We start from the raw sequence: 12,516 nt of genomic DNA on the forward strand, positions 1-12,516 counted from the left end.
TGACGTCGCCAGTTCTTACTGTCAGGTTGTGTGATCTTGCCTGCTCTGGACCTCGTCTTTCTTATCTGCAACGTGGGGAGATCTCCAAGGTCATTTTTCCAGTTCTTGCCACTCTGTTGACCATCCATAGCGCGTATCTCCATGCTGAGCACCATGCGAGGTCCACTGGGCCACAGATCTGCAACAGGCAGCAAATACTTACTGGATGTCCCTGGCGGCTGGGTCCACTAGAGAAACAGAGCAGAAGGAGTAACTCCAGGCAGGGAGAATGGCTCCTTTGAGGACCCCAAGCTGAAATGCCCTTGGTGTTGGGTGGACAGCTCAATAGACTGATTAAGACTAGGGTGGGGGAGTTGCTGAAGGGAGAGAGGGAGATGAAGTTGGCAAGACGATGGGGGTGTTAGCTGAGCAAGTTGGACTTAATCCTAAGGTTAGCGTGTACGTGTTGGAGCAGGAGAGTGTCATGTGTAAAGTCCCATCTTGTCCTCTAGTCAATTCCTGCTTGGCCTTCTGAGTTTTGCCCCAAGAGCACTGTGGAAATTTTTCTCACTTGAGTACTTCCTGGTACAACTAGATTAATGTCTTTCTCCCCTACAGACCTGTAAACATTAAGGCTGAGAACCTCTACTAACCACTGTACCCCTGCATCTTGCACGTAATAAATGCTCAATAAATAATTGTTGGGTAAATGGAGAGAGAGCCCTTGCCCCATGGTTACACTTCTTCACTTTTAAAAAATGTTTGTATTGTTACTTATTATGGGAAATCTCTATACCTTCTGCTCAATTTTGCTATGAAACTAAAACTGCTCTAAAAAATAAAATCTATTTAAAAAATTCTAATTGTCCAGAATTGAATTAATCATAATCCTTAGTTCATGATACATTGGCATCATTGGTCCATGTGTGGCCCTCTCCTAGTTTATTTATTTCATATAAATATAAATATTATAAATATTACTATTATAAACATTAATATTATTAATATTAAGTATTAATGTTATATAAATATTAATATAAAGAACATCCATGAGACTATGGTAGCTAGAAACCCAGAGCATTACCCTTAACTTAGTATGAGCTTCCAACGTTCACATCTCTGAACCTGGGTAACCAGCACTCTTAAATATTGTTTAGTGTTGTCTTATGGGTTTGTTGTTATTTGTTTTTAGTATTATCAGATATATATATATATATAAATAGTATATTATACAATTTTGCCTCTTTGAACTTTATAAAAAATATTAGAATATTGTAGTTTCTCTTTGCACTTGTCTTCACTCCACATCATGCTTCCAGTGTTCATCCATATTGTCATGTGATGCTGAAGGTCTTCCGTTTTCTCTGCTTGGAATATACCACGATCTATTTATCCTTTTTCCCATTGGTGAGCATTTGGGTTGTCTCCATTTTTTGCTAATTACAGACAGTACTGCTGAGAATATTCTCAGACTCCTATCCCGGTGCACATGCTTCGGCATCCCTAGAGAGGGTTTCTCAACCTCGGCACTGTTGACATTTTGGACCAAAAGTATTCGGTGCAAATGTTGTTGTGGAGGGCTGCCTCGTGCATTGTAGGACGCAACATCTAAGACTAGATGTCTCCCGACATTGACAAATGTCCTTTAGGGGGCAGAATCACCTGGTTCAGAACCACTGTCCCAGGCTACAGCAATGCCACTTCTAGGTGATGTCAGTCATATTCATGATATGAATGCTTAACTTTGTGAGATAGTGCCAATTGTTTTGCCAGAGTCATTATGCTAATGCACACTCCTATCAGCAGTATATGAGAGCCAGTTGGTCTAAATGCTCTTCAGTGCTTAGTATTATCTTCAGACTTCTTAATTTTGCCAAGCAGATAAAAAATCGTATCTCATTGTAGTTCCAACTGAATTCTATTAAACTCTGACTGATTTATATTTAAACTTCAGTTTTAAAATATCATTTCATATACATGTATTGGCCATGGTTGTGTATTGTGCTCACTTTTATAGTTGTGTTTTTTACTGATTTTCAAAATATATTTTTTCATATTCCTGTTTTGAGTTTATGTCTATTAGATGTGTTCAAATGTCTGCTCCAAATGTGTTGCTTGACTCTTCCTCATCCTGATTGCTTTGGTCCTAGAATGTACTTTAATACTGTTTTAAATGTTTCTATTGTACATTTAAAACATCTCAGCAACATCCGTTTTCCTTCCTGTTTTTTGAAGCCTAAGATACGTGACATCAGCCTGAGACCCAAATTTGAGAAAGTTAATTTGACTTTGAAGGAAACTGTGCCCTGCAGAATTGGTCAGGTGGTGGGCCTGTTGCTTTTCCAACGTGAAGAGGGTGGCCTCCAGTCTGGGACTGTTTGTGGTTAAAAGGAGACTACCTGATGGGTTCAGAACAGGCCTGTGCCCTAGAGTAACTCCTTATCAATTACACACAAGCAGAATACTCCTAGAGGTATTTGAAAGCCAGAGGCCAAAGACCCAGAATGCCTTAGAACAAGTATAAACAAAATTAAGTTATACTTTAAGAGACAATTCAGTTAGGGAAAAAGCAAAATTGTCTGAACTAATTCTTCAATCTTAAATATTAGCAGCATAAAATATCATTCCATTTGACTAATTCTACTAGGATGAAACTAAATAAAATCAAGCATAGAGAGTCCTGTGCCCTACGAGAGGGTATTTCCTTCTTCATGCATTTGAGTTGTAGGGCAAGGCCAGTGCTTTGACCATGGGACTTCCTGGAAGTAGATTCCCTGAGTGAGTCATTGTGCTGCCTGCCCTTGGTCCTGCTCTGCCACTCATGATAGCAAAGCTATGATATACACAAGTCATCAGAAGATTTATTGCAGGGTCAGAGATGTTGAGCCCAAAGAGGAAACAGGTTGGGATGTTGATCAGACTCACTGTCTTCATACATCTGTAGGACAGCTACATGCAAGAGAGGAGGATCAAAACTACACAGCTTACCCAGGTGGAAGTTATAAAGGGGAAAGTGTTACTATCTGCCAGTGATTGGGAATGCTTTGCAGAGTACTATGTCCTCTTCCTTAGTGAATCAAGCAGAGTTCTGAGTATCCATTAGTGGGGGATGGTAGAGTTTTCCTAAGAAGGCTCCAAAGCCAGTGACGATGATGGTGATGATGATGAGAGCTAGTAGCTAAAACAAATTGATTTGCTCACTGTATACTTCTCCTTTTCAAAGTGCTTTACATGTTAACCCAGTCCTCCTGGAAGGTAGGTACTGCTGATATCCTAAATTGGGATGAGGAAAGTGGGGCCCAAGGTCACACAGCTGGTAAATTATGGAGCTGGAGTACAACCCAGGCAGTTGGCTCCAAGCCTCTCCAACTCCAGCAGACTTTGCTTCTAAATGACTTTACCACCTGGGAGAACAAATGAAGTCAAGTCATTTTGGAGGATGGGGCTCCCTGTTTTGTGTTAAAGAGGAGAGACCCATTGGTTGGCAGGGTAGAGATCTGTGGGTTCTGGGCAGACCAGAAGTAATAACATTTGCAAATTCCTGATCAAGCTGAGGGAAGGTAGCCTCGGGCTGAAGGTTGAGGGTACAGTTTTTAACTTGACTGCTGTTAGAGCAGAAAAGGACTGCCAACAAAAAGGACTGTGGTGTGTGAGGGTGAGCTGTATACCAGGCTCGGAAGGACAGATGAGGTGTGCTCGTTTGTGGCTTGTGGCATTACGGGAGGAATGCTGTCTTCACTGTTCCACTGGCTTCCTTGTTTCTGACAGAAGCACCCCTCAATCCAGGTATGGGGTATATAACCATGGGGTTGTACCAATACTTCTTTCTTCCTTTCCTGCCACATCTAACCAGTCACCAAATTCAGCTAAATCTGTTTTAATTTTTTTCGGATCCATCTCTTTTTCTTTAGCTCCACAGCTGTCACCCTCTCTGCCCTACCTCTTTATGAGGGTGGCATAACCTTTATTCCATAAACTGATCAGCACATTTTAAGAAATAGGAATTACAGATCAATCTCTTTCCAGTATATGTAAAAAATTGTTAATAATATTATAATCAACTATACTTCAATTTAAAAAATTCTTAATATTAACAAATAGAACCCAGGTGTTTATAAAAAGGATAACATGGTATAACAAGGTGGGGTTTATTGCTGGTATGCAAGGTTCGTTTAACCCTTTAAAACGCAGTTTTGTAATTCATTGCATTTACAAAAATAAAGGGGAAAATCATATGATTATCTTGATAAATGGAAAGAAAGCATTTGATAGAATTCAGTATTCATATATGGTAAAAACTCTTCACAAACAAGGAAACTTCTTTGATCTGATAAAGAATAAAAAAATCTGTGGCAAAGCTCATATTTCCTCTTGATATTTGGGACAATGAAAGGATGCTTACTGTCATCACTTCAGTTCAATGTAATATTGCAGTCCCCAGCCAGTGTAATAAGGCAAGAAAAAGATAGGCATAAGAATCGGAGCAAAATAAATACAACCATCGTTACTTACAGACGATATGACTGTCTATATAGGAAATCTAAAGGAATCTATACAAAAAGTATTACAATTAATAAATTTGGAAAAGTTGTTGGATACAAGGTAAATTTACCCCCAAAATCAATTTTATTTCTATATATCATCAAATAAATAGAAAATTAAATTGGAAATTGATAACATGTACAGTAGCATTAAGATTTATATTTAGAAATAAATTTAACAGAAAATATATAAGACCTCTACTGAAAATTTAAAGCTTTAAAAGAAATGAAAGAATATTGGAATAAGATTAGATCTAAATAAAGGATATACCACAGCCATGGATTGGAAGACTCAATATGTAAAATTGTCAGTTCTTCTAATTTGTGTATAAATTCAATGCAATCCCAACTAGCAGTCCAGCTAGATTTTGGTGAAAATTGACAAGCTGATTCAAAAGTTCTATGAAAGTATAAAGGGCAAAGGACTTACTTTGCAATGTCAAGGTCTATCATAAAACTGTAATAATTAAGATAGTATTCATGCAAAGATTCATGCAGAGTATTCATGCAAGGATAGAAAAATTGACTAATGGTGAGAAAAAGTCCAGAAACCAACAGATATATACTTGATTTATGATAAAGATGATACTAACATGGGGCAAATATGGCCTTTTTACTAAATGGTTCTGGGCCAATTGTATGTCCACGTGGGGAAAAAATGTATCTTACCCCTATCTCATATGATACACAAAATAAATTATGGATGGACTGCAAATTTAAATGTGAAAGGTTATATAATAAAGCTTTTAGAGGGTCACATAAGAGAATGCCTTTAAGACCTTGGTGTAAGAAAAAAAACAAAAACAACAAAAAAAACAGGACAAAAAAGACACTAACCATCAAAGAAAAAAAGATAAATAGGGCCCCATTAAGCTTAAGAACGTATGTTTATTAAAAGATACCATGAAATGAATGCAAAGGCAACCCACAGGGAAAACATATTTGCAACACTAGAATATGACAAATTACTTGTGTCCAAATTATGTAAAGAATTTCTACAAATAAAAAGCCTTTTTTTGTTGTTTATTATTTATTTATTTATTTATTTATGGCTTCGTTGCTGCGCGTGGGCTTTCTCTAGTTGTGGCGAGTGGGCGCTACTCTTTGTTGTGATGCTCAGGCTTCTCATTGTGGTAGCTTCTCTTGTTGCAAAGCACAGGCTCTAGGTACTCGGGCTTCAGTAGTTGTGGCTCGCGGGCTCTAGAGCACAGGCTCAGTAGTTGTGGTGCATGGGTTTAGTTGGTCCATGGCACGTGGGATCTTCCTGGACCAGGGATTGAATCTGTGCACCCTGCATTGGCAGGCGGATTCTTAACCACTGCGCCACCAGGGAAGTCCGAGCCTTTTCTTTTTTTTTTTAAAGGCAAAGTACTTACACACTTCAAAAAGAGGATATCTAAATAGACATTAAAAGCATGATAATGTACCCATCTTAATTAGTCATTGGGGAAAGCAAAGTAAAACCACAATGAGACATCATCACACACATATTAGACGGCAAATGAAATAGACAAAAAAATAAAATCTTGGCAAGGATGTGGAAGAACCAGAATGCTCATATACTATCTATGGGAATGTAAATTCATTCATTCATTTTAAAAAATTGTTTGACAGTTTCTAATAAAGATGAATTTAAGCATATCTTATGACCCAAAACACTAAAAAACATGTACTACAATATCTATAACAGCCCTATTCAAAATGATCCCAAACTGAAAAGTACCTGATTATCATCAACAGTAGAATGGATAACTAAATTACAGTATATTCATGTAAGAGAATACTGTACAGCAATGAGCAAGAATGATCTTCAAGTACATATGACAATATAGATGAATCTCACAAGTGTCATATTGAACAAAAGGAGCTGGATACAGTATGATTCCTTTTAGATGGAGAAGAAAATCAGGCAAAGCTGACCTGTGCTGTTTCAAGTAGGGGAGGAAAGCAGTTCAAAGGGAGCATTAAGGGAATGCTGATTATGTAGATGCATCTGTTCTGTGAAACCTCAGTGATTCGTGTACTTTTCTGTATGTATTTTATATTTCAGTAAAAAGAAAAACTGCAGCTGAAGGAGAGTGGGGCAAAAGAGTTACAGATTTTGGCAGAATGGTGCCTACAGTGGGAAACGGTCGATTCATAAGGATTGAAGGCAAGAGGGAGCTGGTGGACATTTAGGAAGGAGAGGAGGACACTGAGATTGCAGAAGAGTTATGGTGGGAGGAGAGGAATGAGAGATTTGGGGGAATGGGGGCTTGTGGGTCGGGGGGTAGAAGTTTGGATGCAAGGTTTCCAGGGTGGGCTACTTAGGTGTGATGGTGAGGTCCAGCCCATGAGGGCCTGAAGTGAACAAAGATGAAGGTCATTGGAGTTCAGGAGTTTTAATCCCTTTGGCAAGGGATTGAGAAGCTTGGGTAAGGGTTCCACATGGAACACTTGCATCACATAAGTCACATGTTGATAGGATTTAGAGGCCAAAAGAGGGTAATGATTCAGTTATCAAAGTCTGTGTTTGTTTAGCTGCAAGGGCAAAACCCAAGTTAAACTACCTTAAGCAAAAATGAAAAGTTATTATCTTCTGTTAGTGAAAGGCCAGGGTGAAGCTCCAAAAGTATTAGATGCAAGTGTTAAAACTGTCATGGAGACTGCTTTCCTCTCTCTCCACGTCCGTCCCTCTCTCTCCAACTCTGCTGTTCTTGGGTCGGGGTCACTCACAGGCAACCTTCCTCCACTAGACTTAGGGTGTCCTTGTACCTTCTCATCCCTGAAGGCACCAGGAGAAATCCCAGGGGTGGCCCAGATTGACTCCACCTGGACCATGTGTTAACCCTTGAAGTGGGGGGAGGGGATCAGCCCCCCACCCCCAAACACATTGACTGAGAATGAGGGAGCAAGTGCAAAAACCATCCGTTCACCGTAGAGGGTGGTGCAGGAAGGAATGCAGTGAAGACATGAGGACTTCTCGCTGCAGGCACTGGGCAGCCCTGAGAACAGGCACTGCATGACTCTGTATGCAGAAGAACCACCTAGGAGGCCTGCCCTAGGCCAGAAGCTGTTGTGAATCATTTTTGTTGTGTGGTAGGGGGATGGGAGGAGTGGGGTCGGGGGTTGCAGGCAGTAGCATCCAGCCAACTGGACAAAGAAATTTGGCTTGTGCTGCGTTATTGCATCTCCAGCCCACACTTAGATTTCCCCAGCTCACAACTGTCTCCTCCAAGTGTGCTCTTTTCATTTCAGCCAGCTGGAGTTTTTCTGCTTCATCATCCTGTTTGTCTGTAACGCTTATCTTGCTCTTCCATCTTGTCTCTATGTGCATTTCTCTTTTCCTGGCCTTGCCTCAGGGTCGAGGAGGAGGAGGAGGAGGAAGAGGAGCAGCCAGTCACGGAGCCCAATTCAGAGGAAGAGAAAGATGACGATGCCCCCTGTCCGGGCACGGACAGGTACCGAGGGCTGGACACTCCCCGGCTCCCACCAAAAGCCTGGAGTCTCCTTCCTAACGGATAGTTTGCTGCCAGCCCTTCAGTAGCCTCCTCCCTCCCTCACTAGCTCCCACTGGCAAACGTTTACATGGAGCCACAGAGTGACTAGTTTTATAGAAATAACTGAGCACGTTTTCCCTAGAGAACCGTATTTTTCACTCAGACACTGCCTTCCTAACCTTGCTTTATGGGAGACACACCCAGGAGCTTTTGTCCCCACTGTCCCCTCCCTCATTGAGTGCTTTGGCTCAGTCAGATTGACAGTAACTAACGGGATGTTCCTCTCTGCTCAGAAAACTTTAACCCTCTCTACACTGTGGGAAGAATAATTCCATGTGTCCCCTTCTTCCTACTAATTGTACCAGTACAGTGTTATCTAGAATGTGTGGATGACTGCTGTAGGGATAATGCATTTTGATTTTTATCCAAATGGACAGGAACACTTTTCACCCCATATAGCATAGAAAAAATTCCCAGCATTTATTTGCGTGCCTAGAATAACTACCATAGCTCTCCAGCCCTTTGGGGGAGTTTTGTGTCCTCCACTCACCTCTCCAAGGTGCATCCTTTCTAACAGACACAGGCACCTTGCAGATATGTGTAAATTTTGTGGTATTTTCCCCAAGTGATGTCTGTATGAAAAATAAAAATTGATCTTGGGTAAATTCATTTTCTGATATTCAAAAATAATTCTATAGCTGAATGATTCCTTCACTTGATGGATTACGCTGCCAACTGATATTGTTGCTGTTAGTTTTTCCACAAATAAGCAAAGTCAAAAGGATCTTGGATGAATTAGGGTAAAATCTTTCTCTTACCAAGTTCAAAGTTAATGTGATTCTTTGCTGCTGTGGCCTCATTCTTGGGGCCACCGGCGCACATAGAAGTTCTCAGACAGGCTCATCTGACGTGCTGAGATGCCCACCACTCCCAGGGGTCATGGAATCCTCTCTGAACTGATTGCTTCCCCCCCTTTGGAAATGTCCGAGAAGAGGCCAGCAGGATGTAGAGAGAGGAAAGGAATGACCTAGTGACAGAGAGTGAGGTACACATTCCAGAATGAGATGGGGAGAAAGGTCGGCATTAACCAAGGGCCCCCGCCCATGCCGAGTGCCATGCTTCGGGGTAGTGACTTCAGTTAGGGATGCTCTGGGAAGGGAGGAGGTTCAGTTGACAGTCCCACCTTAGGTCAAAAATGAGTCCCAGAAGATTTTGTGGACCCTCAATAAATACATCGGTGTGGCTCCACACGTGCTTAAATGTGCATGGTATGTCCCACCCACAAACTTTTCACCCTCAGGGACTCAAACAGTTCAGCAGTACCTACAGACCAGATGGAGGAATCTGGCTGGAAAGAGCAGCCTCCAAAGGCGTCCCTACTGACTCGTGCTGTCTTTTCATGGGATTGTTATTTACACCGGTAGATGGTGGTTTATCCTGTCCTCTGCAGTGTCTTTGACTATGTGACTGATTCTGGAGGGTGTCTTCATCAGAGACTATACGGTTAGACTTTTCAGTTTTAGGAAGCAAAGGTGTGCATATTAAACACCAGGGTTTGATCTTAAACACAGTATTCATTAACATTGATCTGGATGTTATTTCTTCCCCGATGTCAACCTACTAGACTTAAAAGTGGTGGGAAAGATTCTGCTTACTTCTGTGGGCTTAGTGTCTTCCACTGCTTCCCCTTCCTGCTGGCTGCTTCTTGTGTTTGCCCACCATGTGTGCCCACCACGTGTGCCCTCTGTGTGTGTGTACCACCTTTGCCAGGCCTGCCCTGGGCACTGCAGTGTGGTCTCATCCCATCCTCCCCTTGAGCCAGGGAAACCGGTATGTCCCTGCCCTTATATACAGATGGAGCTCTGGATTTGAGGTAGGAAAAAAAAAACCAGCTCACATCCCGTTCCCAAGTGGGCATGGCTGGGAGTCAAGTTCTCTGGGAAAAGGACTATGGTTTTGAAAAATGCAGAGTTGAATGTAGATTCTCCTGTTACAAAGGTAGGCTTCAAAATGTCTAAGTGGCCTAAATCCAGTCCCCTGAAGATGGAGAGTCTTCATAACTGTATCTGTGGCAGAATGAGGCCTGCCTGCAGGAGTCTAGACGTCTGGGGCTTAGTGGTAGAGGAGGCCCCGGGGAAGGTGTGAACCAGGCGAAATGTGTCTTCACTCTGCCGGCCCTCATTTCCAGCTCTTTGCATTTCTTGCTGGCATCTTTTCTCCTTCTCCACACTTGCTTTCCAGAAAGGGTCTGAAAGCAGTGACTGTAAGTATGGGGCTTGTGGGCTACCTCGTCCTCAAGTTTGGGTGTTTCAGGAGGTCCCCTCTTCGATCAAGACAAAGAAATGAAGTTCAAATTGTGGAAATTCCGGTGCCAACACAACCAGTGGGGAGAAAGTTGGGGATTGAGGGGCAGGTGCCGAAGAGCCTTTGAGGTTCCACTAAATCCCCTCATAGAGGCCCTTGTATGCTCAGAGGCCAGGAGGGTCTTACCCCCCAGATTGGCAAGCCCAGGGCGCCAGGATTATTGGGAAAACCGGGGCTTCTGGCTTTTATGCCGCAGGTCAAGAAACACAGCTGGGCTCTTAAGTGAGCGGCCCTAACAGTAGTAGTGAGCTTGCCGTGTCTTCTTCTCTTTCCTAACTTTTGCTCCCTCTCTCCCAAATCTCTTTCCTCCCCTTCCTTCCCCCTCCTCCTCTCCTCCTCTCCTCCCTGCTGACCCAGCGTCGAGGCCAGCCCTGCCTCAGAGCAGGTCCCCGCCGGAAAGGATGCTGCTCGCGAGAGTCCAGCCCTCCCCGCGGCCTCCAGTGCCTCCTCCCCGGGAAAGCAGCTCCCGGCCGACAGTGCGGCGGGGAACCCCTTGCGCAGAAGGGCCTCCGGGCCTGCCCTGCTGGCGCCCTCCACGCCCTCCCCGGCTTCTCAGCCCTTCCGCGCCGCACCCGGCCCCCCGAAGGCTTCACCAACCGTAGAAAAGCTGCCCTATGTGCTTCACAGCCCCTTCCACCTCTTCTCCTATGACTTTGAGGACTCGCCCTTGTCCACCAAGGAAAAGGAAGCCGAATCCCAGCAGGAAAGCAGGTAGATCTGGCCCACGTGATGGCCTGTGCGAGGCTAACCCGGGGACGGTGAACGCGCTGCGTCCTCCTGGCTTGTCTTTCGTTCGCTGCGTTTGTGGAGATTCCAGTCAGAGCAGAGAGCAGTTGTGGTGTGAACTCCCTGGGCGCTCACTAATTACCAGTATGTAGGCAAAAGGCAGAAGAGAAAATTCCAGCTCCTTGAATTGAGGAGCTCTTGTGTTATAATGTAATTACTAAAGATGGATTTTTGAATTTAAGGTTTACAAAAATATGCACAGTCTGTCAAAATCTACACATCTCAAGCCCATCTCTCTGGCACGGGCTCTCTTTTGATCTGCGGAAGGCAGCCAGGTGCTTTGCCAGCTTTCCAGGCAGCGTTTTGAGTGGGGTTTTCCTTCCTTTAACAGTTCCTCTGATTCTCTCCATCCGAGCACGTATTCTGCCTCCGAGCCTTACAACTTCCGGTCTTTCTCTTCCAATAGGTGGGTGTCTTGTCTTTATCTCTTCTCCCTTTTCTATAGCTTTCTGTTTTTATTCTAATGTATGTAATTTTCTTTCAGACATTGCTCATAGCTTCCCATGAGATGGCAAACAATTGCAGTTTGAATCACTTCACAGGCATTAGTATAATTACATTATTTAAGTATGGACACCTCAATGAGTCTTATGCAAACCGGAGATGAGGCAGAGAGAGGGAGGTGTGCAAATCAAAAGGGCACAGGGAATTTTCAGCAGGTGCTTGTCAGCTTGCCTGTGTGCCCGCCCTTCACTGATGCCTAGATCAGGACCTCTCTGCAGAGCGGGAATGGGGAACAGAGGGTTTGCATATTTAAACAATCAGTTGTCCAAAGTCAATAATAAAAGTCAGTGTTGACTGATGACCACTCCCATATGAAGAGTAATAATAATAATTGCTAACATTTATTGAGCATTTATTGAGAGCCAAGCCCTGTACTTTAAAGTATCACTTAACCCTGAAGTGGTAGGTTCTATTTTTAGCCCTTATATACAGTGAGAAAACTGAGGCACAGAGAGGTTGGGTAAGTGGAGAGTGGTGTCTACCAGAATGGCTTTGTATACCATCAGGAGTACGTGGCCTCCAGTTTGAACACCTCCAAACTGCAAGTCCTCTACCAGTCTCTTTTAGGTCTACAATTCTCAATTATTGTGATCTTTCACACAGTTTTCATGAAATGCATCCAGCATAGCTCTCGTGTTCCCCAAGAACAGTATCCGTGTACAAGTTAGGAGCTGAAAATATCTTGACAACCTCATCTTCCCCAGCAGGGTGGTGTTAGCCCAGGATGGTGATGGTCTCACAGCTTCTGAAGGGGCTTTCCTGGGACCCAGGTCCCTCCCACTTGGTCCCCAGGCTTCAGTACCACTGACAGTCCTGGGGGATGAGAGCAATAGAAACATGGAAATGGACAAAACGAATATACA

At 43.2% G+C, this 12,516-nt stretch overlaps 1 protein-coding gene across 7 annotated transcripts in view; it reads left to right on the forward strand.

The window, feature by feature from the left end:
* The window catches only part of FHOD3 (formin homology 2 domain containing 3), a 497,371-nt gene that overhangs the window by 335,051 nt on the left and 149,804 nt on the right, over positions 1-12,516 (forward strand). For 2 of the 7 annotated variants that reach the window (XM_081253447.1, XM_081253448.1), the window contains exons 11-12: positions 10,721-11,074; positions 11,481-11,555. The exons of 2 other annotated variants lie outside the window; for them this stretch is intronic. In XM_081253447.1, coding sequence (XP_081109573.1) covers positions 10,721-11,074; positions 11,481-11,555 — 429 coding nt within the window. Of the gene's footprint in view, positions 1-7,861; positions 7,961-10,720; positions 11,075-11,480; positions 11,556-12,516 lie in introns of all 7 variants that reach the window. 3 more of the 7 variants (XM_081253453.1, XM_081253449.1, XM_081253450.1) reach the window with 3 other exon arrangements.

This window comes from Mesoplodon bidens (assembly GCF_964165515.1).
Source record: "Mesoplodon bidens genome assembly, chromosome: 13".
In the NCBI taxonomy this organism is placed as follows: Eukaryota; Metazoa; Chordata; class Mammalia; order Artiodactyla; family Ziphiidae; genus Mesoplodon; species Mesoplodon bidens.